General features: G+C 34.4%; 3 protein-coding genes across 3 annotated transcripts; all 3 read right to left on the reverse strand.

The window, feature by feature from the left end:
* Positions 1-4,489: 4,489 nt before the first annotated feature.
* On the reverse strand, positions 4,490-6,673 carry LOC122837462. Its single transcript, XM_044127817.1, has 4 exons — positions 6,631-6,673; positions 6,170-6,502; positions 4,701-5,409; positions 4,490-4,583 (listed from the first exon to the last, which is right to left on the reverse strand). The coding sequence occupies exons 1-3, from the start codon at positions 6,671-6,673 to the stop codon at positions 4,976-4,978; spliced, it is 810 nt and encodes a 269-aa protein (XP_043983752.1). The 3' UTR covers positions 4,490-4,583; positions 4,701-4,975.
* A 3,793-nt stretch (positions 6,674-10,466) lies between these two features.
* LOC122837463 lies at positions 10,467-18,926 on the reverse strand. The gene is made up of 10 exons (XM_044127818.1): positions 18,816-18,926; positions 17,699-18,055; positions 17,461-17,589; positions 17,339-17,379; positions 17,148-17,250; positions 12,289-12,621; positions 11,169-11,525; positions 10,931-11,059; positions 10,809-10,849; positions 10,467-10,721 (listed from the first exon to the last, which is right to left on the reverse strand). The coding sequence occupies exons 1-10, from the start codon at positions 18,880-18,882 to the stop codon at positions 10,614-10,616; spliced, it is 1,665 nt and encodes a 554-aa protein (XP_043983753.1). The 5' UTR covers positions 18,883-18,926; the 3' UTR covers positions 10,467-10,613.
* Positions 18,927-23,613: 4,687 nt separating this feature from the next.
* LOC122837464 lies at positions 23,614-26,020 on the reverse strand. The gene is made up of 6 exons (XM_044127819.1): positions 25,948-26,020; positions 25,533-25,856; positions 24,374-24,727; positions 24,155-24,280; positions 23,989-24,020; positions 23,614-23,890 (listed from the first exon to the last, which is right to left on the reverse strand). The coding sequence occupies exons 1-6, from the start codon at positions 26,018-26,020 to the stop codon at positions 23,684-23,686; spliced, it is 1,116 nt and encodes a 371-aa protein (XP_043983754.1). The 3' UTR covers positions 23,614-23,683.
* Positions 26,021-26,890: the final 870 nt, after the last annotated feature.

Here is a 26,890-nt window from a genome sequence, read left to right on the forward strand (position 1 = left end):
TTACCTGTTGCCTTTTCTGGCCACAGTTTTTGTCCAGGTTAATGGCTTCTACACAATTAAATAAAAAAAAAGATTAAATAAAGAGGTAATAGTTTACTTATTGAGAAGTAGAAGAAAAGTATTTTGAATTACCGTCACAATGTGCACACTTGTTTCTTTTGATGGAGCACATGAGGATGGCCATACCAATCACACTTATAGATAAGGCAGCAGACAGGAAGAAAATAACTATAATGGCCTTTGATTCCAGACTGAATCCTTGAAAATTAGAAAGCAAAAAGATCATACATACAAAAAAATTCAAATTACACTTAGGCTAAATTACAGCTAATCAGAAAAGTCTTAGTTTATCAAACACTTAAATTATTTAATTATTAAATCAATTATACCTTTGATTTCCAGATTATTTCCATTTCCAAATATTATCTGTCCACATGTGGCCACAGCGCAGTAGTAAGTCCCAAGATCAGAAGAGCTGATATTCTTAAAGAAGTTATAAAAACATTTCTTCGGCAAATCCGATCTCTTCTCGCAATTTTTTGATCTTTTCCCATCGGTGTAAATCATGTCAGGAAAAGATTGTTCTGATCTGGCTCTGAACCAGAACACACTGGGTTCTCCTGAACAGTTTGTGTTCTCAGAGTCAGAGAGAACCGAACACTGCAGAGTCTCTGAGCCTGTTGGACGGGTGGAACCAGAGATTGTTGGCTGTTGAGCAATATTCGTTAGCTGTGAAAACACAGTGTAGTCTGAAGTCCTCTTAGATTTTGCTGTGAAATAATAATCATATTTGTTAGTGAGCTATTAAAACAAACTGGAATATTGAGACTAGAATAATACTAGAAAAAGGGTTTGTTGTAATAAATTTAGCAAATACTTTCAACTTTATGGTAGATTTTAAAAAAAAATAAACCATCAGTTTTGACAAAAATACAACATGATCACAACACTTATTTCATAGGTGTATTTTCTGTAGACAGATTGTGCAACAAAAAGTTCAGGTTAAACATTTTCTCTAGCTTAAGTTCTGCAGTTCAAGGAAAATATTTACATTCAGTTTTTTCATTCATTTAATTTAACTTCAGTGTTTGATTTTTTAATTTTTTAAGGTTAACAGTTTTCCACAGTTAAGGAAAGTTTTATGTACTTTCCGAAGCAAATGAAACTGAAATAAAAAATATTGTAATTTTCTTTGTTTGCAGGGACAATAATTACAGATGAACTGAAATCAATTAATTTTCGTTCAGTCTGCATTTATTTCATGTAAAATATAAGTTAATAATAAAAGCACAAAAAACATATTAAAATTAATCATTTTATGCTGGTATCATTACCCGCTAAAAACTTGGTTCTCTTTTCCCCCTGAGTCATACTTTTTTTTATAGAAGATCAATTTTTCAGTAACATAATCATGTCTAGTTGGATTTAAAGATAATGATAAAACACTGGCATATGAAGACACTGAAAAATATAAAAAATGCTGGTAGATAAAAATGACAGATTTACCTTTTACTGATATATAAGTCCCGCTCCATACAGATTCAAGTCTATCTATTTGAGCGCAGTGATACATCCCCTCATCTTCAGGAACTGTTGTGAAAATTGTTAGCCTGCTACTACGCTCATTTGATGTTGCGAAGAATTTTGAAGAAGAGATTTCTGGTCCATAGTTAGGGGTTGTGGTTTTTGATACCATCGCAATTAAAGTCAGAATATCTCCAGGACTCTGCTTGTACCAGTAAAGCCATGTGGTGCTCTGATATTTCATGGTAAAATCACAAGTCAGAGTCACAGATTGACCCAGTTCGACTGTGACCACTGGAACCAAAGTATCTGTATTGGGGTGGAAAAACATGTAAAACAAAAAAAAGGACAGCATTAAAACAAAAACAATGTTAGATTGAACTGAACAAAAATATACACTGCAGAAACAAAAAAATATATGTGTCTCAAATCATGTAAAGAATACCTACGTCCTTCATGAAAAAGCAACAATGTGAGCCACAACAGAGTCATGATGACTGTGTTCATTCATACAGTCGACCCTTCAGTAAAACACAAAGGTGTGGCGATACTGTTAAATGTGTCTGATTGGCTATTGCAGAATACACCATCAAAGAGCATTTCCTGTCACAATGAGCTTCTGGGGGTTGGTGGGTTTTCTACCATTATTTGATCACCTAAATACCCACTGCTGAACTGTTGCTTGTTATTTGGTCAACACTGGGGCTCAATCCCCTGCAATTAGAGTAAATCAGATTTGTCAGAAACATTTTGACACCAGTTTTACAAAAAAGTGTCACAATCTAGAAAAGCAACTGAATGTTTTTTGTAGAGTATGCAACAAACCTCTGTGAGAAATATATTCCCCTTTTCTCTTAAATATTAAAATATCTCTTAAAATTATTTAATTATGGTTTCCAAAATGATATTATATAAACATCAGTATTTTTTTTGCTATCAAAACATAGAAATGTAGTTCACAGACATTGTGCCTAGTATATGACTGTGTCCATCAAGTGGCTTTTCTTACAGCGCCATCAGTGGGTCAAAAGTTTTTGTCTTTACGAGCATCAACACATACAGTATCGTTATTAGAATAGGGATTTTGTAATAATTACTCCGATGTGCCAAGTTTAAGCGAATAGGATGCGATGGAAAAATAGACAAAGTTTTTTTCAGAGCAGTCTGATTGTCATGATTTGTGGTGGAGAGGTGGTGAGGCAGCAAACGGAAACCCAGGGCGTAGTGAAAAATGATGTTTATTGGTGAAAATGTCCAAAAGCAATCCAAAAACCAGGCAGCACGGCAGAGCAAAATCCAGGGCTCAGCACCGGTAGCACTGGATACACGAATGACTAGAGACGTAACAAGACTCGGCGACACAGGCGGAGGACCCGACGGACAGAGACACAGGTGACACTAAATACACAGAGGGTTGATTATGGCAAGAATAGATATACAGTAGACTGACCTTAAACCATGACTTACTGTACATTTTTGTTTTTTTACAACTACACAGTTGAAATTTTGCTCTTACGATAGACTATTTGTATTCTTTATTCTGTTTTTATACATTGCATATTTCTATTTTTGGCTGCTCCTACTTGCTTTGCTGGACTGTTGCTGCTGTTGTACTGAAAATTCCCCACTGTAGGACGATGAAGGATATTTTCATTTCTTTCTGTTCTTTGGAGTACCTTGTGGAAATCATCAAAAGATATTAGTTTACCTGTCAGTTTTAAATCAATATCTTTCTATCATTCTATCAAAAGCTTAGGTCTGCCCTTGGTCTTTCATTTCATAATAAATTTCATTTAAAAGAAAACAAATGGATACAATTTGATTAAATTAAAATAATGCTTAAGTCAATTTTGTCAATAATTTACTGTTCTAGACACAAGACTTATTACTTATGTCCAATGTAAAGCTATTCAGATTACATCACTGAATAGCTTTCATTCAAACTAGAAATTAAAATTCATCCAGATATTTATGTCTTCAGCTTGGAGTCTGACTGGATCAACTTTTCTGATCGGTAATATCGGTACTGATGAATTACTCCTCCATCATCTGACATATGAGGTCTCTCTCTTGCCATGATAATCTTTGTAGCATAAACTACTACAGCAAGTAATGATCTGTTAGTGTGCTGAACCTTTTACCAGGAATCTGATCTGTAAAATGATAAAACTTTGAAAGATTCAGTAATCTTTTTTTCTACTAGTATCTACTCAGCGCAGCTCGACTGAGTTCAACACAGTTCAGGTGGTTTTCCATTACAATTAAGTAACAGCTAGAGTGGGTGGGGTTGTGATGCAGTGGATGACCACAGAGTTGAAAAGTCATACATCTTTGAGCATGAGAGTTGCTCCTGAGACGAAGCTAGTGACTCCAGCCCCTCGCCAATCAATGACCGAAGGTATTCCGAGATCTTGTTTTTAGCCAGAAGTGGGACACTTTGAACCACAGTGGAGAAGAGTTGGATTAACATGTGGATGAGATAATGTAGCCATTACAGGTGGAAAATTTTTCTAATCTAGAAGAGCCCATCACTAGTGTTTAGTTTTATTTGGTATCTCCTAAAATGTGTTCATCAAAACAATGTGCAGCTCAGTCAACATAAATTGAAACTACTTCATCAAAAATATTTATTCATGAATTTGTTTATATTTTTAAGCAAATTTATTGTTAACTGAAGAGAAACATACAAGCTGCTTTATTTCAGACACACAAAGAACCCCATTTAGGTGAATTTTTTCAATACATAAGAACTTGACGCCATTTCATTGATCTGATAAAAATTTACTACAGCATTAAACTCTGAAAAAAATATTTACAAAAATTTTTTTTTACAATCTGTCTCATTTCTCACAGTTGAAATGAATCTGAAAATACTGAACTGTCTTTTATCACAACGTCAGTATCCCATATAAACCTAGAGTCGATCATATAGACATCTGTCCTTTAACTTGTGAATATACGCTTTCTTCATTCTTCAGTTCTCTTTTCTTCATTCTTCTTGGCTCTTTCCTTTCAGAGAAATTTAATGCAGCATAATTCAGATCCTGTCCATTGTCAGTCTGCGGAAAAAGATAAAAGTACATCTATTTCAATTCATTTTGTTACAACCAGCTGTGTTGTTCATTATTACTGTAAGTCAACTGTAATAATGATAATTATAGTTTAATATTACTTACCTCATTTCTTGGTTGGCTTGAGTCATTGTGTCTTGGTTGAGAAGAGGAACTCTCTGTGTAAATAGGAAAAGATAATTAATGTGACTGTGGTTTTAAAAAATTAGCTTAGTAAATTACACTTACTCTTATATTGAGCACAGGCTGATCTTTGAATTCGGCAACAAATAAAAATAATATTCAAGATCACAGAAATGGCCAAGCAGATTAATATAATCACCAGCATAATCCTTACAATACTTGTTTTTTCACCTAGAAAACAAAGACAGATAAAAATATCAATGATTCAGAAAAGCATGATTTTTCTGTGATGGCACAAATGGCACAATACGCACAATACCTGGATTGCTCTTTGGCAACATGAGGTTTGTTCCATTTCCAAATAATATCTGTCCACATGTGGCCACAGCACAGTAATAAATGGCAGCTTCAGATGATTTGACAACTTTAGTGAAATTATAACTACATTTCTTCTGATTGTTTGTTGTCTTTTCACAGTTTTCAGGTATTTTTCCCTCAGCAAAGATGAAATCTGGATAGGATGTATCTGATATGGCTCTGAACCAGAACATACTGGGTTCTCCTGAGCAGGTTGCATTTACAGAGTCAGAGAGAACCGAACACTGCAGAGTCTCTAAGTCTGTGTCACTGGCGGGGTTAGAAACTGTTGGCTCCTGAACAACAGTGAAGCTCGAAATCCTCTGAGAGTTTTCTGTGAAGACAATAAGGAACACAGCTATAAAAAAGACATTTAGCATCTTGATTTAAGCTGAAAGTCAAAATATTAATGTGAAAAATCGTTTGTTTTTACCATTGTCTATTAATAACTGAGGATTTTGTAAATAAATTTTAACATGTAGGTCAAAGTATGTATCTTAGCTAAGCCCAAAGTTGTTTGTCCCTTTTCAAATTTATATTCAGTTTTATTTTGTATTTTATAAACAAAAAACAAAAAAAACAGCATTTTGAAAATGATGTATGCCTTTATTAATGTGTAAATAAAAATCTTTATATCCATTGCAGATAACCATTATTTTCTTTCTCACCAGCTTTTTGCACATTTCCACTGGTATTTGGAAATCAGCTCTAAATCTTTGAGGTTGAAAGGTTCCTTATCATCACCCTAATCTTTAGCTGCCTTCACAAATTCTCCATTTGATTAAAGTCTGGACTCCTGCTGGTCCCCTCAAAACTTTCAGTAATACTTCCAAAGATAATAAATATATTAGTCAAATTAAAATATTACTTGAAATCTCACACAACGATGGTATTAACTCTGTGGTAACTGTTATGGAATATGTGATTTTTTAAATTTATTTTGTAACACATTCTGTTACAATATAAAATTAAATTGTTTCCAGCAATTTATATATCAATGGTATTAGAGCGTTAGATATTTTAATTCCAAATAATGTTCCCCAATGTTAATAAATGCCAGTTTTTTGGTATGAAAAAACGTCAAGGATATTTACCTGCTAAAGACAAATAGGTCCCAGTCCAAGTAGATTCAGTCCAGTCCATATAGGCACAATGGTACATTCCCTCATCTTGTTCTACTGTTGATGAAATTATCAAGTTGCTCATGTTGCCAATATATGTTATTTGGAATCTTGATTTTGAGAATCCCGGGCCGTAGGTGGGCGTTGCACTTGTACTTTTACGCAGCATTGCAATTAATATCAAATTATTTCCTGCACTTTGCTTGTACCAGTGAACCCACGTCACAGTTTCAAACTTCTCAGTCATTACGCATCTCAAAGTCACCGGTTCCCCTGGCTGGACTGTGACCACGGGAACTAAAGTATCTGCAGTAGATAAAAGCAACATGTTAAATGATAAAGATCAGTTTTAAAGAAACTGCTTACAGATCAGAGATACAATAAAACAAAAAAAATCTTCAATAAGACAAGATTCTGTTTTTAAATCCACTTACATCCTGGATGAAGAAGGAAGAGTACAAGCCATAGCAGAGTCATGTTGCTACTGTCTTCATAAGGACACGAAAAGCTCAAGAAACTGAGGGAGGTGTGGTCATTCAGACTTTCAAATGCATCTGATTGGCTACGAAAGAAGATACAATCAAAGGGGGCTTGGTGCCTCAATGAAGTTCATTTCAGAGTGGAATAATTTCTGCTAACAGCCATTTCTTAGGTGATTTGAAGCAAATAGACAAGTTTTCAGTTATTTTTATTTGTAATTAGTTGCACAGGTTTAACAAACATGTATCGTCCTATGCTTTTTATAATCAGATGGCTTTCACCCACTGCCATTACCTAGTCAGATTTTTGTCTTTATCCTAATTTTCCAGATTTTCAAATTTAAAATCCCTGTTAATTATGAGAGAGTCCACGTAAATTCTAATATTTCTGAAGTACTGAGTCTTTCAGTATCATGCTGTTAAAAAAAACCTGAAGCAGACTCCATATAAACTTTGATTTTATAAATAGCCTTACAGTGGTTCTTTAGGCTTTCTGGTTAATAATACTTCTGATCATATGAGATATTTTGATAGGTCAAGACACTGAAGTTCGTTGAGAAAGACTATTGGTGCGCTTATTAGACCCACAGAACTGGTCCAGCTCTACTACATTACATTCACAAATTTGTATCTTCATGAACTGTGCTCTGCGCACTAGTCACTTTGGAGCAGGAAGAAGTTATTTCCAAATTGTTCTCACAATGAGCATAAAATTGTCTCTTGCAGGTCGTTTCCTTTTAATGGAGCTAATGTATAAGACCTTGTTCCTGAAATACAACCCCATGCTATAATCTTAAACCTAAATTTATCTATTGGATTAACAGACAAAGAGTCATGTTTTCTGCTTCATTACTGCAGAGAACGTGACAGAAACTGAGCTTCTGAATGGTAGGCCACATAAAATCACAGAGATGAGTCAGCAAATGCTTAGAAGGAGAGAGATCATAAAGATTGGCAACTTTCTGCACAGCAAATAGCTGATGTTTGACACTATGAAGCTTACCAGAAATTACCTGTGCTATAAGCCACCATCCCTCACTGTTAAGAGAGAGAAGAATAAGGCAGCTATTAGTACTAGTTCAGTTTTTGGACTAATGGCCAACATGGACTGAAAGGTTTTGCTCACTTCCTCTGCTGCCATTTCCAAACTAAAGGCAGATTACAATTCTAAAAAAGCTCAGAAAATTGATGCCCCCATTCACAACTTGTCCTTCTGTTTGCTGATTGGGCTGGTTAAAACTATATCTTCGACTCTGTGGGACAATGTCTACTTCAGAGCACTAAAGGGAGATGAGAATTGTGTAAGAAGGCAATGGCCAGGCTAGGTGGGGAGCAATACATAGACAGAATGGCAAATCAAGAGTTTTGGTTTTTGTTTGGGCATTTCATCACAACAGACTGACTCAGGAGATCCTCAAAATGCTTCTTCCACCATTTGAGAATATCCTCAGCTTGAGTTGTGATTAAATGGCCTCAACTTTCTGGATTACATGAGAATATTTCTCCTGGAGGTGTAATTTAAAGATCATCCACCCAGGTTCTTTTCTCAAATGTTGTGTTCACTTTTCCCTCATTATCCTAAGATACTTTCATAGCTATGAGATTAGTTCAATCTTCAGATTAATGAAATTAGTCAAACAAGAATACACTCATCTAAATACACATCACCTCTAGAAACACCGCAGTTTTCTACTTTTCCCATTTTTTGGATTACATAAATTACATATTTACAAAAAACAATAATGCAAGGCTCTCACTTATATTTTTGATATATATAATAGCAACCCTGTTGTAAATATTTGTGCACTTATAGCACAAAGGCTTTAAGTGTTAAAAGTTAATTAAAGGTAACCTATACATTTTCATGTTGATGAGCTTCAACAAAAAAGTTCTCTTTTTTGCTGAGAAAAGGTTAGGACTTTTGGATTTCCATTTGGAAAATCTCTGAACTACACTGTTGTACTCCCTCCATGACAGCACATACCCAATACATGACTGCATCAGAAGCCACCGCTGCACTTCATTTCTTTATGTTTAGATCTGCCAAAAACACATTTTCAAATATGCCAATGTTCATGGTTGGAAAAGAAGCCATGTTGCAGCAGATTTACAGCTGTTGAAATGGACACAAACAAAGGAGTCAGCTTAAACCTGCTGAAGGTACTGTGTTGGTAGGACATTGGCATTTAGTCAATTTTAGAATGAAGTTAGTATTTTACTCCAAAAATCTGTGTTTTTAGACATCATTCTTTAATTCATTCATTCACTAACGAATGAAAGAATGAAATTTTTTGACGTTTACTTTAGATTTCTTGTGGTTTCAGGAACTGTGTAGAAGAGTAGATAGCTAAGGAGTTTCTGGAGGAGACTTGTGTATTTACAGAAGTATATTCCTGCTTGACTAATTTGATTAGTCTAAAGACTAAACTGAATATCATAGTTATGAAAGTTAACATAGGATAACAAGTGAACTCAACAGAGTTGAAATAAAAACAGGACTGTGGGATGATGGAAAGAAGAAGGCCGGAGAGCAGGTGACAACAAGAAGGAAGCTAATGGAAACTAATGCCTGCAGAGACTGAGGTTGGGCAAAGGCTCACTGATTATGCAGATTAAATGAGCGGTGATGTGGTGAGTATCAGGAAACTGATGAAATGATGAAAAACATGAAGGGTCATACTTCATAATGAAAAACGTTTTGTAACAAATTCATGTTTCTTTTTTTGGCAGGTTCTCATTAAATAATACTGTATGTAGAGAAATATCTAGAATCAAAAAAGTATTTCAGGTATAATGATCTTGTGAATATCCTGTTAGTTCAATGCTTCATTTGAAAAGTGTGTACACTAATAAGTAGGAATAACACAAAATTCATTTTACTATCCGATTTGATTTCTACAATGTGATGTCTTTCATTTCCATATTGGATTTTCTTTGTATTGTTTAATTGCATAAGTTCGATCAACACAAGAGATAACTCACAATGTAAGAAACATACAACCTCATCAGATTTTCACTTACATTTGCTAGATTTTTTAATTTCTGCGTTTTATAAAAAAAATACTATATGCAATTCAGAAATATTGAAGTATGTAACAATAAACTACATCATTGCTAAAATATAAATATAGAAAAGCTAAAAGAATGTGTAGGCAGAATAAGACAGAAGCAGAGTAAGTGTTATAACAACCAAAATATTGCTGCATGCTATGGCTAGTATGATAAAACATATGAAAAAAAATTAGCAATTTTGGCAAAGAAAAATCACTTTTGTAAAAAAAAATGACTTAGCCTATTACTTCAGAACGGTGACAATATCGCTTTGCGCATTCACAGCTTTTTTTTAGCACTGTCCAGAACACAAAATTAACATTTTTCATATAAATGATCAACTGTTTATTTTTGATACATATTTATGTAAACACAAAATAATGCAGACAGAAAACATAAGGAAGACTTGGAACAAGTGTCTTTTTGTTCATGGGTTTGTAAAATAATATATCTATAAAAACTTACATTGTTGAACGATATTAGGTCAGATAAAGTGAGTAACAGCACCAATCAGAAGAAATTGCCTTTTTTCACTTACATGGATGGCATCTTCTGTCTAAGCCTTTCTGCTGTATAAATATATACCTCCAACACAAGTTGGTATCATCAATTAAGGTTTCACCGTTTCACGGAAAATCAACTCACAAAATGAAATCTGAGGGCTGATTTTTGAGTTATGGAGTTCCCATAATTTCTTGAGATGTTAGTTGTCTATGCTCTAAAACCATAAAGCTGTTCAAGTTACAAAAAGTGGAAGAAATTGTTTTCAGCTTGTGTTCATGAGGTAAAAATGCACAAACAGGAAACAAACTTATTGAATTAAAGTCATGCATCAAATTTCATCAACAATGTTATATTTAGCTCCAAACAACAATGAACCAGATAAATCAGTGAAAATGTATGTTGAACATCTTCTCTGGTATTTTCTTTGTTTCAGCACTGTCAGTTTTTATTGTGAACATTGCAGTTGAATAGATCCATTTATCTTCACGTTTCTGGAAGAAAAATTAAAAAACATTAAAACTCACTTGTGGCAGAAAATATGCATCAAAGTATTTGATAACTGTATTATCTATACTTACCCAATTCCTGCTTTGAGGGAGATTTTTATTCAGGTTAGTAGCTAGATGGCAAAATGGAAAATGTTAAGTGAAGATCAAAATCTTTCCTATTTATAAAGTATTGAATAAGTATTTGGTATTACCTTGAAAATGGTCACATTTGTTTGTGTTGATGAAGCATATGAGAAAGGTTATAACTATCAGACTCATGGCTAAAACAAAGGAGAGTGAGAAAATGACTGTGATGGCCTCCTGTGACCACAGACTTGATTCTGTAATGTTTTTGAGACAACAAAAAAAAGTATTATCAACATTTTAACCTGGATTTGCTGAGAGTTGACTAGACATTTTAGTTTAATAATTAATTATGTAAAATTATACCTTTATTCAGGCTGGTTCCATTTCCAAACAGTATCTCTCCACATGTGGCCACAGCACAGTAATAAGTGCCAGTGTCAGATGATTGTACATTCTTAGAGAAATTATAACTACATTTCTTCTGATTGTTTGACGTCTTTTCACAGTTTTTAGGTATTTTTCCCTCAGCAAAGATGAAATCTGGATAGGATGTGTCTGATATGGCTCTGAACCAGAACATACTGGGTTCTCCTGAGCAGGTTGTGTTTACAGAGTCAGAGAGAACCGAACACTGCAGAGTCTCTAAGTCTGTGTCACTGGCGGGGTTAGAAACTGTTGGCTCCTGAACAACAGTGAAGCTCGAAATCCTCTGAGAGTTTTCTGTGAAGACAATAAGGAACACAGCTATAAAAAAGAGATTTAGCATCTTGATTTAAGCTGAAAGTCAAAATACTAATGCGAAAAACATTTTTTGTTTTTACCATTGTCTATTAATAACTGAGGATTTTGTAAATAAATTTTGACATGTAGGTCAAAGTCTGTATATTAGCTAAGCACAAAGTTGTTTGTCCCTTTTCAAATTTATATTCAGTTTTATTTTGTATTTTATTAAAAAAAAAAAACTAGCATGTTAAAAATGATGTATGCCTTTATTAATATGTAAATAAAAATCTTTATATCCATTGCAGATAACCATTGTTTTCTTTCTCACCAGCTTTTTGCACGTTTCCACTGGTATTTGGAAATCAGCTCTAAATCTTTGAGGTTGAAAGGTTCCTTATCATCACCCTAATCTTTAGCTGCCTTCACAAATTCTCCATTTGATTAAAGTCTGGACTCCTGCTGGTCCCCTCCAAACTTTCAGTAACACTTCCAAAGATAATAAATATATTAGTCAAATTAAAATATTACTTGAAATCTAAGTCTCACACAACGATGGTATTAACTCTGTTGTAACTGTTGTGTAATATGTGATTTTTTAAATTTATTTTGTAACACATTCTGTTACAATATAAAATTAAATTGTTTCCAGAAATTTATATATCAATGGTATTAGAGCGTTAGATATTTTAATTCCAAATAATGTTCCCCAATGTTAATAAATGCCAGTTTTTTGGTATGAAAAAACGTCAAGGATATTTACCTGCTAAAGACAAATAGGTCCCAGTCCAAGTAGATTCAGTCCAGTCCATATAGGCACAATGGTACATTCCCTCATCTTGTTCTACTGTTGATGAAATTATCAAGTTGCTCATGTTGCCAATATATGTTATTTGGAATCTTGATTTTGAGAATCCCGGGCCGTAGGTTGGCGTTGTACTTGTACTTTCACGCAGCATTGCAATTAACATCAAATTATTTCCTGCACTTTGCTTGTACCAGTGAACCCACGTCAAAGATTCAAACTTCTCAGTCATTACGCATCTCAAAGTCACAGGTTCCCCTGGCTGGACTGTGACCACGGGAACTAAAGTATCTGCAGTAGATAAAAGCAACATGTTAAATGATAAAGATCAGTTTTAAAGAAACTGCTTACAGATCAGGGATACAATAAAACAAAAAAAATCTTCAATAAGACAAGATTCTGTTTTTAAATCCACTTACATCCTGGATGAAGAAGGAAGAGTACAAGCCATAGCAGAGTCATGTTGCTACTGTCTTCATAAGGACACAAAAAGCTCAAGAAACTGAGGGAGGTGTGGTCATTCAGACTTTCAAATGCATCTGATTGGCTACGAAAGAAGATACAATCAAAGGGGGCTTGGTGCCTCAATGAAGTTCATTTCAGAGTGGAATAATTTCTGCTAACTGCCATTTCTTAGGTGATTTGAAGCAAATAGACAAGTTTTCAGTTATTTTTATTTGTAATTAGTTGCACAGGTTTAACAAGCATGTATCGTCCTATGCTTTTTATAATCAGATGGCTTTCACCCACTGCCATTACCTAGTCAGATTTTTGTCTTTATCCTAATTTTCCAGATTTTCAAATTTAAAATCCCTGTTAATTATGAGAGAGTCCACGTAAATTCTAATATTTCTGAAGTACTGAGTCTTTCAGTATCATGCTGTTAAAAAAAACCTGAAGCAGACTCCATAAAAACTTTGATTTTATAAATAGTCTTACAGTGGTTCTTTAGGATTTCTGGTTAATAATACTTCTGATCATATGAGATATTTTGATAGGTCAAGACACTGAAGTCCGTTGAGAAAGACTATTGGTGCGCTTATTAGACCCACAGAACTGGTCCAGCTCTACTACATTACATTCACAAATTTGTATCTTCATGAACTATGCTCTGCGCACTAGTCACTTTGGAGCAGGAAGAAGTTATTTCCAAATTGTTCTCACAATGAGCATAAAATTGTCTCTTGCAGGTCGTTTCCTTTTAATGGAGCTAATGTATAACACATTGTTCCTGAAATACAACCCCATGCTATAATCTTAAACCTAAATTTATCTATTGGATTAACAGACAAAGAGTCATGTTTTCTGCTTCATTACTGCAGAGAACGTGACAGAAACTGAGCTACTGAATGGTAGGCCACATAAAATCACAGAGATGAGTCAGCAAATGCTTAGAAGGAGAGAGATCATAAAGATTGGCAACTTTCTGCACAGCAAATAGCTGATGTTTGACACTATGAAGCTTACCAGAAAATGAAGCCTAGGCGAAAATTCAAGCTGGGAGACAAAACACACACATCAGACACTCACCCGCCTCCAGCCAATCAGGACAGGTGCCGCTTCAGCCAATGTCTCACGGATCCCTTCAAAGGACAAGCTTCCCCGGATCTTTTGTCGTCAGCCGTGCTTGACCCACCTCCTCCCCATCTCCACCATCATCCCAGGGACATCTTCCTAGCTCCCCTCTGCTCCTTCAAGGCTCCGTTCCACCACCAGTATTCGGACCGGGAAGACTACCTGAGCAACTGGACCGATCACCTGCCTGGTGATCCTCAGCTCACAAGTCTTCCGCCGGGTTCGAGCGCCAAAGTTTCTGTATCATTAAATCTTCTAACTGCTTCTCTTCTCTGTGTGAGTCTATCCAGATTGAATTACCTGTACTATAAGCCACCATCCCTCACTGTTAAGAGAGAGAAGAATAAGGCAGCTATTAGTACTAGTTCAGTTTTTGGACTAATGGCCAACATGGACTGAAAGGTTTTGCTCACTTCCTCTGCTGCCATTTCCAAACTAAAGGCAGATTTACAATTCTAAAAAAGCTCAGAAAATTGATGCCCCCATTCACAACTTGTCCTTCTGTTTGCTGATTGGGTTGGTTAAAACTATATCTTTGGCTCTGTGGGACAATGTCTACTTCAGAGCACTAAAGGGAGATGAGAATTGTGTAAGAAGGCAATGGCCAGGCTAGGTGGGGAGCAATACATAGACAGAATGGCAAATCAAGAGTTTTGGTTTTTGTTTGGGCATTTCATCACAACAGACTGACTCAGGAGATCCTCAAAATGCTTCTTCCACCATTTGAGAATAACCTCAGCTTGAGTTGTGATTAAATGGCCTCAACTTTCTGGATTACATGAGAATATTTCTCCTGGAGGTGTAATTTAAAGAACATCCACCCAGGTTCTGTTCTCAAATGTTGTGTTCACTTTTCCCTCATTATCCTAAGATACTTTCATAGCTATGAGATTAGTTCAATCTTCAGATTAATGAAATTAGTCAAACAAGAATACACTCATGTAAATACACGTCACCTCTAGAAACACCACAGTTTTCTACTTTTCCCATTTTTTTGGATTACATAAATTACATATTTACAAAAAACAATAATGCAAGGCTCTCACTTATATTCTTGATATATATAATAGCAACCCTGTTGTAAATATTTGTGCACTTAAAGCACAAAAGCTTTAAGTGTTAAAGGTTAAATATAGGTAACTTATACATTTTTCTTCTTAATGAGCTTCAACAAAAAAGCTCTCTTTTTCTCTGAGAAAAGGTTAGGACTTTTGGATTTCCATTTGGAAAATCTCTGGACTACACTGTTGTACTCCCTCTATGGCAGCACATACCCAATACATGACTGCATCAGAAGCCACCACTGCACTTCATTTCTTTATGTTTAGATCTGCCAAAAACACATTTTCAAATATGCCAATGTTCATGGTTGGAAAAGAAGCCATGTTGCAGCAGATTTACAGCTGTTGAAATGGACACTTAGAAAGGAGTCAGCTGAAACCTGCTGAAGGTACTGTGTTGGTAGGACATTGGCATTTAGTCAATTTTAGAATGAAATTAGTATTTTACTCCAAAAATCTGTGTTTTTAGACATCATTCTTTAATTCATTCATTCACTAACTAATGAATGAATAACGTTTTTTTTACGTTTACTTTAGATTTCTTGTGGTTTCAGGAACTGTGTAGAAGAGTAGATGGCTGAGGAGTTTCTGGAGGAGACTTGCGTATTTACAGAAGTATATTCTTGCTTGACTAATTTGATTAGTCTAAAGACTAAACTGAATATCATAGTTATGAAAGTTAACATAGGATAACAAGTGAACTCAACAGAGAGTTGAAATAAAAACAGGACAGTGGGATGATGGAAAGGAGAAGGCCGGAGAGCAGGTGACAACAAGAAGGAAGCTAATGGAAACTAATGCCTGCAGAGACTGAGGTTGGGCAAAGGCTCACTGATTATGCAGATTAAATGAGCGGTGATGTGGTGAGTATCAGGAAACTGATGAAATGATGAAAAACATGAAGGGTCATACTTCATAATGAAAAACGTTTTGTAACAAATTCATGTTTCTTTTTTTTGGCAGGTTCTCATTAAATAATACTGTATGTAGAGAAATATCTAGAATCAAAAAAGTATTTCAGGTATAATGATCTTGTGAATACCCTGTTAGTTCAATGCTTCATTTGAAAAGTGTGTACACTAATAAGTAGGAATAACACAAAGTTTATTTTACTATCAGATTTGATTTCTACAATGTGATGTCTTTCATTTCCATATTGGATTTTCTTTGTATTGTTTAATTGCATAAGTTCGATCAACACAAGAGATAACTCACAATGTAAGAAACATACAACCTCATCAGATTTTCACTTACATTTGCTAGATTTTTTAATTTCTGCGTTTTATAAAAAAAATACTAATGCAATTCCGAAATATTGAAGTATGTAACAATAAACTACATCATTGCTAAAATATAAATATAGAAAAGCTAAAAGAATGTGTAGGCAGAATAAGACAGAAGCAGAGTAAGTGTTATAACAACCAAAATATTGCTGCATGCTATGGCTAGTATGATAAAACATATGAAAAAAATTTAGCAATTTTGGCAAAGAAAAATCACTTTTGTAAAAAAAAAAATGACTTAGCCTATTACTTCAGAACGGTGACGATATCGCTTTGCGCATTCACAGCTTTTTTTTAGCACTGTCCAGAACACAAAATTAAGTAACATTTTTCATATAAATGATCAACTGTTTATTTTTGATACATATTTATGTAAACACAAAATAATGCAGACAGAAAACATAAGGAAGACTTGGAACAAGTGTCTTTTTGTTCATGGGTTTGTAATATAATATATCTATAAAAACTTACATTGTTGAACGATATTAGGTCAGATAAAGTGAGTAACAGCACCAATCAGAAGAAATTGCCTTTTTTCACTTACATGGATGGCATCTTCTGTCTAAGCCTTTCTGCTGTATAAATATATACCTCCAACACAAGTTAGTATCATCAATTAAGGTTTCAACGTTTCACGGAAAATCAACTCACAAAATGAAATCTGAGGGCTGATTTTTGAGTTATGGAGTTCCCATAATTTCTTGAGATGTTAGTTGTCTATGCTCTAAAACCATAAAGCTGTTCAAGTTACAAAAAGTGGAAGAAATAGTTTTCAGCTTGTGTTCATGAGGTAAAAATGCACAAACAGGAAACAAACTTATTGAATTAAAGTCATGCATCAAATTTCATCAACAATGTTATATTTAGCTCCAAACAACCATGAACCAGATAAATCAGTGAAAATGTATGTTGAACATCTTCTCCGGTATTTTCTTTGTTTCAGCACTGTCAGTTTTTATTGTGAAAATTGCAGTTGAATAGATCCATTTATCTTCACGTTTCTGGAAGAAAAATTAAAAAAACATTAAAACTCACTTGTGGCAGAAAATATGCATCAAAGTATTTGATAACTGTATTATCTATACTTACCCAATTCCTGCTTTGAGGGAGATTTTTATTCAGGTTAGTAGCTAGATGGTAAAATGGAAAATGTTAAGTGAAGATCAAAATCTTTCCTATTTATAAAGTATTGAATAAGTATTTGGTATTACCTTGAAAATGGTCACATTTGTTTGTGTTGATGAAGCATATGAGAAAGGTTATAACTATCAGACTCATGGCTAAAACAAAGGAGAGTGAGAAAATGACTGTGATGGCCTCCTGTGACCACAGACTTGATTCTGTAATGTTTTTGAGACAACAAAAAAAAGTATTATCAACATTTTAACCTGGATTTGCTGAGAGTTGACTAGACATTTTAGTTTAATAATTAATTATGTAAAATTATACCTTTATTCAGGCTGGTTCCATTTCCAAACAGTATCTCTCCACATGTGGCCACAGCACAGTAATAAGTGCCAGTGTCAGATGATTGTACATTCTTAGAGAAATTATAACTACATTTCTTCTGATTGTTTGACGTCTTTTCACAGTTTTTAGGTATTTTTCCCTCAGCAAAGATGAAATCTGGATAGGATGTGTCTGATATGGCTCTGAACCAGAACATACTGGGTTCTCCTGAGCAGGTTGCATTTACAGAGTCAGAGAGAACCGAACACTGCAGAGTCTCTAAGTCTGTGTCACTGGCGGGGTTAGAAACTGTTGGCTCCTGAACAACAGTGAAGCTCGAAATCCTCTGAGAGTTTTCTGTGAAGACAATAAGGAACACAGCTATAAAAAAAGAGATTTAGCATCTTGATTTAAGCTGAAAGTCAAAATACTAATGCGAAAAAAATTGTTTGTTTTTACCATTGTCTATTAATAACTGAGGATTTTGTAAATAAATTTTGACATGTAGGTCAAAGTCTGTATCTTAGCTAAGCCCAAAGTTGTTTGTCCCTTTTCAAATTTATATTCAGTTTTATTTTGTATTTTATAAACAAAAAACTAGCATTTTGAAAATGATGTATGCCTTTATAAATGTGTAAATAAAAATCTTTATATCCATTGCAGATAACCATTGTTTTCTTTCTCACCAGCTTTTTGCACGTTTCCACTGGTATTTGGAAATCAGCTCTAAATCTTGAGGTTGAAAGGTTCCTTATCATCACCCTAATCTTTAGCTGCCTTCACAAATTCTCCATTTGATTAAAGTCTGGACTCCTGCTGGTCCCCTCAAAACTTTCAGTAATACTTCCAAAGATAATAAATATATTAGTCAAATTAAAATATTACTTGAAATCTAAGTCTCACACAACGATGGTATTAACTCTGTGGTAACTGTTGTGTAATATGTGATTATTTAAATTTATTTTGTAACACATTCTGTTACAATATAAAATTAAATTGTTTCCAGCAATTTATATATCAATGGTATTAGAGCGTTAGATATTTTAATTCCAAATAATGTTCCCCAATGTTAATAAATGCCAGTTTTTTGGTATGAAAAAACGTCAAGGATATTTACCTGCTAAAGACAAATAGGTCCCAGTCCAAGTAGATTCAGTCCAGTCCATATAGGCACAATGGTACATTCCCTCATCTTGTTCTACTGTTGATGAAATTATCAAGTTGCTCATGTTGCCAATATATGTTATTTTGAATCTTGATTTTGAGAATCCCGGGCCGTAGGTGGGCATTGTACTTGTACTTTTACGCAGCATTGCAATTAATATCAAATTATTTCCTGCACTTTGCTTGTACCACTGAACCCACGTCACAGTTTCAAACTTCTCAGTCATTACGCATCTCAAAGTCACCGGTTCCCCTGGCTGGACTGTGACCACGGGAACTAAAGTATCTGCAGTAGATAAAAGCAACATGTTAAATGATAAAGATCAGTTTTAAAGAAACTGCTTACAGATCAGAGATACAATAAAACAAAAAAAATCTTCAATAAGACAAGATTCTGTTTTTAAATCCACTTACATCCTGGATGAAGAAGGAAGAGTACAAGCCATAGCAGAGTCATGTTGCTACTGTCTTCATAAGGACACAAAAAGCTCAAGAAACTGAGGGAGGTGTGGTCATTCAGACTTTCAAATGCACCTGATTGGCTACGAAAGAAGATACAATCAAAGGGGGCTTGGTGCCTCAATGAAGTTCATTTCAGAGTGGAATAATTTCTGCTAACTGCCATTTCTTAGGTGATTTGAAGCAAATAGACAAGTTTTCAGTTATTTTTATTTGTAATTAGTTGCACAGGTTTAACAAGCATGTATCGTCCTATGCTTTTTATAATCAGATGGCTTTCACCCACTGCCATTACCTAGTCAGATTTTTGTCTTTATCCTAATTTTCCAGATTTTCAAATTTAAAATCCCTGTTAATTATGAGAGAGTGCACATAAATTCTAATATTTCTGAAGTACTGAGTCTTTCAGTATCATGCTGTTAAAAAAAACCTGAAGCAGACTCCATATAAACTTTGATTTTATAAATAGCCTTACAGTGGTTCTTTAGGATTTCTGGTTAATAATACTTCTGATCATATGAGATATTTTGATAGGTCAAGACACTGAAGTTCGTTGAGAAAGACTATTGGTGCACTTATTAGACCCACAGAACTGGTCCAGCTCTACTACATTACATCCACAAATTTGTATCTTCATGAACTGTGCTCTGCGCACTAGTCACTTTGGAGCAGGAAGAAGTTATTTCCAAATTGTTCTCACAATGAGCATAAAATTGTCTCTTGCAGGTCGTTTCCTTTTAATGGAGCAAATGTATAACACATTGTTCCTGAAATACAACCCCATGCTATAATCTTAAACCTAAATTTATCTATTGGATTAACAGACAAAGAGTCATGTTTTCTGCTTCATTACTGCAGAGAACGTGACAGAAACTGAGCTTCTGAATGGTAGGCCACATAAAATCACAGAGATGAGTCAGCAAATGCTTAGAAGGAGAGAGATCATAAAGATTGGCAACTTTCTGCACAGCAAATAGCTGATGTTTGACACTATGAAGCTTACCAGAAATTACCTGTGCTATAAGCCACCATCCCTCACTGTTAAGAGAGAAGAATAAGGCAGCTATTAGTACTAGTTCAGTTTTTGGACGAATGGCCAACACGGACTGAAAGGTTTTGCTCACTTCCTCTGCTGCCATTTCCAAACTAAAGGCAGATTTACAATTCTAAAAAAGCTCAGAAAATTGATGCCCCCATTCACAACTTGTCCTTCTGTTTGCTGATTGGGCTGGTTAAAACTATATCTTCGACTCTGTGGGACAATGTCCACTTCAGAGCACTAAAGGGAGATGAGAATTGTGTAAGAAGGCAATGGCCAGGCTAGGTGGGGAGCAATACATAGACAGAATGGCAAATCAAGAGTTTTGGTTTTTGTTTGGGCATTTCATCACAACAGACTGACTCAGGAGATCCTCAAAATGCTTCTTCCACCATTTGAGAATAACCTCAGCTTGAGTTGTGATTAAATGGCCTCAACTTTCTGGATTACATGAGAATATTTCTCCTGGAGGTGTAATTTAAAGATCATCCACCCAGGTTCTTTTCTCAAATGTTGTGTTCACTTTTCCCTCATTATCCTAAGATACTTTCATAGCTATGAGATTAGTTCAATCTTCAGATTAATGAAATTAGTCAAACAAGAATACACTCATGTAAATACACGTCACCTCTAGAAACACCACAGTTTTCTACTTTTCCCATTTTTTGGATTACATAAATTACATATTTACAAAAAACAATAATGCAATGCTCTCAGTTATATTTTTGATATATATAATAGCAACCCTGTTGTAAATATTTGTGCACTTAAAGCACAAAGGCTTTAAGTGTTAAAAGTTAAATATAGGTAACCTATACATTTTCATGTTGATGAGCTTCAACAAAAAAGTTCTCTTTTTTGCTGAGAAAAGGTTAGGACTTCTCTCCAATGTCTCTTGGATTTCCATTTGGAAAATCTCTGGACTACACTGTTGTACTCCCTCCATGGCAGCACATACCCAATACATGACTGCATCAGAAGCCACCGCTGCACTTCTTTTCTTTATGTTTAGATCTGCCAAAAACACATTTTCAAATATGACAATGTTCATGGTTGGAAAAGAAGCCATGTTGCAGCAGATTTACAGCTGTTGAAATGGACACAAACAAAGGAGTCAGCTGAAACCTGCTGAAGGTACTGTGTTGGTAGGACATTGGCATTTAGTCAATTTTAGAATGAAGTTAGTATTTTACTCCAAAAATCTGTGTTTTTAGACATCATTCTTTATTTCATTCATTCACTAACGAATGAAAGAATGAAATTTTTTGACGTTTACTTTAGATTTCTTGTGGTTTCAGGAATTGTGTAGAAGAGTAGATGGCTGAGGAGTTTCTGGAGGAGTTCAATGCTTCATTTGAAAAGTGTGTACACTAATAAGTAGGAATAACACAAAGTTTATTTTACTATCAGATTTGATTTCTACAATGTGATGTCTTTCATTTCCATATTGGATTTTCTTTGTATTGTTTAATTGCATAAGTTCGATCAACACAAGAGATAACTCACAATGTAAGAAACATACAACCTCATCAGATTTTCACTTACATTTGCGAGATTTTTTTAATTTCTGTGTTTTATTAAAAAAAATGCTATATACAATTCAGAAATATTGAAGTATGTAACAATAAACTACATCATCGTTAAAAATAAATATAAAAAATGTAAATATATTTGCAGTTTTTAAAAAAATAAATAAATAAACTGTTTACAGATAAAAGTATTTTTAAAAATTTAATTTATTTCTGCTTCTAAATCCACTTACATCCTTAATGAAGAAGGAACAGTACAAGCCATAGCAGAGTCATGTTGCTACTGTCTCCTAAAGACACTTTAGGGAGGTGTGGTCGTTCAGACTGTCAAATGCATCTGATTGGCTATGAAAGAACATACACTCAAAGGGGTTTGCTGTCACAACAGCGCTTATTTTCAGTGCAAAACAATTTTATTTGGAGCAAATAGACAAGTCGTCCCATCTTCTTTTAAGACAGCTATATCACAGATTTTGTACAAGACATTATACTCATCTAGCAAAGGCACAAGATGAATCCTCATAAGCTCTTTAGGATCAGGTAGCCTTCATCCATCACCACCTGGTCAGAGGTTTGTCTTTATCAATGAGCATTATAATAGTAAAAATAATAAATAGATTACACATATACTTCAGCAAAGCCAAATTTAATTTTAGTAATTAAAATTGTAAAACATAATTCCAGCACATCATTATGTTATGGCACATCACGGTCATGGCTGTCTAACGCCTGGAAAACCTGTCTGCTGCATGTTCCACAAATTCTGCGGGCAAAAGATGTCTGAGTGGGACAGATTAGTGAGTCTAACAATATTTATGCAATGAAACCACAATGAAAAACACCTCGATTAAACTTTGATATTGTGCTATGTTAATTAACAAACAAAACTAAATACCAACAACCTACTAATGTTCAAATCTTTATATTTGTTTAACAGAAGACTAAATAAATAAAAAGATTCACTTCCACTTTGTTTCTGTCAATCAGCTGTGAGTTTTCCCACCTCCCTGAAGTGGCTCATTTACTTTGTAAACAAGCTGAATTCAAACACAAATTTTGAAACCTTTAAAATTGCTATTTAAAGCATGAGGGGCACTCTTCATGACTTCAACTAATATATTTAGTAAACTCAATATTCTCAGAAATTGATGATATTGTAGGGGGTATTTTCTCTATTCCTGCTGTGGCCTTGTTCCTCAAAAGTATCCATTCTGTTGATGCTGTTTTCCACATAAATAAGTTTATCCACAAAATTCTGACCAATCACACCATAGTTTTATATCCAGAAGAGGGAAGAGTTATTATACTATTTTCTGTGTAACTTCCTGAGAGTGACACACAACTATTTGTAGAAGCAATCTAGATTTTTAGTTGGTGAAATTTATATACTTGTCGAAGGATCCAGAAGGTAAGGCAAGATCATTTTAATTGTTTTCCACAATTTCAGCAAAGAGGTAATTCAAAGTGCTTTGTGTGAGTAGAAGGAGAATAAAACAAGAAGCAAGCAAAATCTGTTAAATTGCAGTAGCAAAAGGACAGACTGAAAAACAGACTACACTTTATGATTTTTCCATTTTTGTTCAATAGCAACAAATAGGACCTTAGCTTTAATTTAAAGGAAGGAGTTTTACAGTTTTCTAGAAGTGTGCAGATATTTATAGTGCAAAGATTTATTACATAAAACTGCTGCCAAACCTCAGAATAAAAGAAATGTGGTGCTTTTGCAATCAGGGCAGTTTGAGTTTCTTTGTTTTTACATAGAAAATTACATCTTAGTAAATTATATCTCTCAATTTATAATTTCTCAAATCTTGTTGCAGATAGATTTGAATCTACAACATTTTGTTGTTGTTCATATGAATACTGAGCATTTGCAAATTCAGTTTTGACCTGTGAATACACACTTTCTTCAGTTTTTAATTGTCTTTTTATCTTTCCTCTTGAAGTTTTTCTGGGATCAAAATGCAAGGCAGCGTAGTTCATATCTTGTCCATCTTTAGTCTGAGTGGAAAGAATAAAATACATTAAAAAAAAATTTCAGTCAGCACTAAAGTAAAGAATTTTATACAAAAATAAGTAATTTAATAATATGCACTTACAAAATTATTTGGCTGATTCTCAATGTGTTTTGCTGTCGAAATAAAATTCAACAAAAAGGTACACTTTAATCTATAGTTTTTCTTTCAAAGCATTTAATTTACATATATATTTGTTTTTTACTATTTATGTTGCGGCAGAAATAGAAATACAGCAGATAAAGCTTACCTTTAAAGTTTTTACATAGTGATCTTTGAGTTTGGTGACAGATAAAAACAATATTTATCGTCAAGGAAATGGCCAAGCAGATTATTATGATCATCAGCACATTAACTTTAGAACTTGGTGATTGATCTGAAAAACAAGTGGGAAAGAAGATGTTGCTGTCTTTAAAGAAGTAACATTTCCATAGCTTAAAGCATCATACTTCATGCACAAAAATCATACCTGCTGTTGGTTTAGTTTCTTTTCCAAATAATATCTCTCCACATGTTGCCACAGCACAGTACAATGTATCAGAAGAGTTTAAGTTCTTAGAAAAGCTGTAACTACATTTTTTCTGAGCATTTGATGTCAGTGTGTTCTCACAGTTATGCAGTCCTTTGTCATTAGTGTAGATGGTATTTGCGTGTGACTGTTCTGATCCAGTTCTAAACCAGAACACACTGAGTTCTCCAGAACAGGCTTTGTCCTCAGACCCAGAGAGGACCGAACACTGAAGAGTCTCTGAGTCTGATGGACGGGCGGGATCAGAAACTGGGTTCTGAACAACAGTGTAGCTTATTGTCCTTTGAGATTTTCCTATGAAGAAATTAAAGAACATGGATTGAATATAAACAAGAAAAAATAAAGGGAACAAATATAAAGAAAAAACTAACCTTTTTCTTAAATTGTGTTTCATAAATTTGTCAAATTAGTATAACTATCAGTAGAACATAAATATAGTTGATCATTATTCAAGAGTTAAGCATAAACCTTTCTAAGGTATCATGGAAAAATATTTAAGAATAATGAAGTTAACTTTGTCTACTTTGTTTGTTCTACAAGATTTTTGTTTCAACTTTTTGGAACTTTACAACTCCCTTACTCACACATTTTCTGAAGTTTTAGTCACATGCAGAATATGTCCTCGTGATATTTTTAGAAATGTTGTTCACACAGTTTTTATTGAATCTGGGCAGTTTAAAGGAACTAAAATCTGTCCTGTAAAGCAAATTTTTGTCTACAATACATTTGTGTTGTTGCTGTTTATTTTAAATATGACATACTATACCCAGCAATTAATTACATTTTTTGTGTATAATTTTTGTGCATTAAGGATATTCTGAAATATATATTTTTTCAGATAATCACTGTGTGGATAGGTTGATATATTTTGAAATAATTTAAATTTGCACGCAAGGCAGCGTTTGTTACTAAAAAGAAAAATATATAAGACTCATTAATCATTTATAACTGAAACTCACAAATTGAATTGGTCATATGGGTAAAGTAGTAAAGAGGCATCTTGGCACTATTTCACTTTGTGCCCAGTAAGGCTATGAGTTTTTGCATATATGAAACTTTTGTTTATTACAAAACATTAAAATAATTAGATCACGATTACCTTTAATTGACAAGTAAGTTCCACTCCAAATAGATTCAGTCCAGTCCATGTGAGCACAGTGATACATTCCTTCATCTTGTAGAACTGTCTTCAAAATCGTTAGATTGCTGAGTTTGTCATCAATTGTTGCTTTCATTCTTGAAGCAGGTACACTTGGATTGTATTTTGGGTCTATGCTTTTCTGTTGCATCACAATGAATTTTAGAGTATCTCCTGCACTCTGTTTGTACCAATGAAGCCATGTGCTCTGAAGTCTCTCCGAAAAACCACAAGACAAAGTCACAGGTTCACCAAGTTGAACCGTGACCACTGGGACCAAACAATCTGTATTGTTAAAAAATACATAAAAACAATAAGGAAAAACATAAACATATTTAATGGACATAAGAAATTTCATATCATCCAGTTACCTAACTGATGGTACTTACACCCTTGGTGAAGAAGAAACAGTGAAGCCCATAACAGAAACATGCTGACACTGCCTTCATTGAGACCCTTGATTCTTAAATAACAGGGGGAGGTGTGGAGATCCACAGTCAAATGCATCTGATTGGCTATGACACCATATACAATCAAAGTGCATTTCCTGCCACAGTAAAGCAATGTTCTTTGAAAAGCCCACTACAATTACACCTGGTGGTGTTAACAGAAGTTTCCAAAGTTGCCCTCCTGGACAGTGAAACTCAGGGCCAAGCAATTACCCAATAATCTTTGAATACAACATACAAATACCAGAAGATCAGCCTGTGGTAAAAAACTAAAGTATTTTTCATCACTCATTTCAGAAAGGCAAAGGCAGTATTTTAATTTCTATGCACACAGTACTTGGTTATGTTTATTACATTTTGAGTTAAATATCAGAAGCTTCACTGCAGACTGCAGATTCAGGAAGGAGCTTTGTGTAAACAGGTGAAGCTTTGTTAGACCAAACGTTTAGGCAACTCCGAATGTGGCTTCTATGCAAGACTTGAAGATTCCTCAACGATACAGGAAAGAATCAAAGCAAGATTTCAGGTATGTTTTCGGTGAGGAAATAACATTACAACATGATATAAAGCCCAAAGCATTACAAAATTCCCTATAAAATTTATTTGCACTCCTAGTTTTAAACCAGTGCTTACTTTGTAAATTTAAAATTTTCAAGTGCAATACATCACTGAATTCTATGGAAGCATTTTCCAGCTTTCATATTATTACATAATTATATTGTAAAAACATGATAATGAATTGTATAAATGTGATACTTTTATTATATAAATGTGATCATTTCATCCAGACAGTGGCAGTCATATGCATTGACAACAACATGCAATAATGGGAAGTTGGCGACACTCCGTCACTTAGATTCACTCATGGAA

This window comes from Gambusia affinis, linkage group LG09, assembly GCF_019740435.1.
Source record: "Gambusia affinis linkage group LG09, SWU_Gaff_1.0, whole genome shotgun sequence".
Lineage (NCBI taxonomy): Eukaryota > Metazoa > Chordata > Actinopteri > Cyprinodontiformes > Poeciliidae > Gambusia > Gambusia affinis.

What these genes read in the sequence shown, in the direction of transcription:
- LOC122837464 (XM_044127819.1), bottom strand. Translation starts at nt 26,020, where the DNA reads ATGAAGGCAGTGTCAGCATGTTTCTGTTATGGGCTTCACTGTTTCTTC. An exon ending in AGAAACTAAACCAACAGCAG is followed by an intron (nt 24,281 to 24,373) that starts GTATGATTTTTG and finishes CTTGTTTTTCAG; the next exon opens with ATCAATCACCAAGTTCTAAA. An exon ending in ACTATGTAAAAACTTTAAAG is followed by an intron (nt 24,021 to 24,154) that starts GTAAGCTTTATC and finishes TTATTTCGACAG; the next exon opens with CAAAACACATTGAGAATCAG.
- LOC122837463 (XM_044127818.1), bottom strand. Translation starts at nt 18,882, where the DNA reads ATGTACCATTGTGCCTATATGGACTGGACTGAATCTACTTGGACTGGG. An exon ending in GACCTATTTGTCTTTAGCAG is followed by an intron (nt 11,526 to 12,288) that starts GTAAATATCCTT and finishes TTGTCTTCACAG; the next exon opens with AAAACTCTCAGAGGATTTCG. An exon ending in CAAATGTGACCATTTTCAAG is followed by an intron (nt 10,850 to 10,930) that starts GTAATACCAAAT and finishes TTTGCCATCTAG; the next exon opens with CTACTAACCTGAATAAAAAT.
- LOC122837462 (XM_044127817.1), bottom strand. Translation starts at nt 6,673, where the DNA reads ATGACTCTGCTATGGCTTGTACTCTTCCTTCTTCATCCAGGAT. An exon ending in CTTCCTTCTTCATCCAGGAT is followed by an intron (nt 6,503 to 6,630) that starts GTAAGTGGATTT and finishes TATCTACTGCAG; the next exon opens with ATACTTTAGTTCCCGTGGTC. An exon ending in GACCTATTTGTCTTTAGCAG is followed by an intron (nt 5,410 to 6,169) that starts GTAAATATCCTT and finishes TTGTCTTCACAG; the next exon opens with AAAACTCTCAGAGGATTTCG.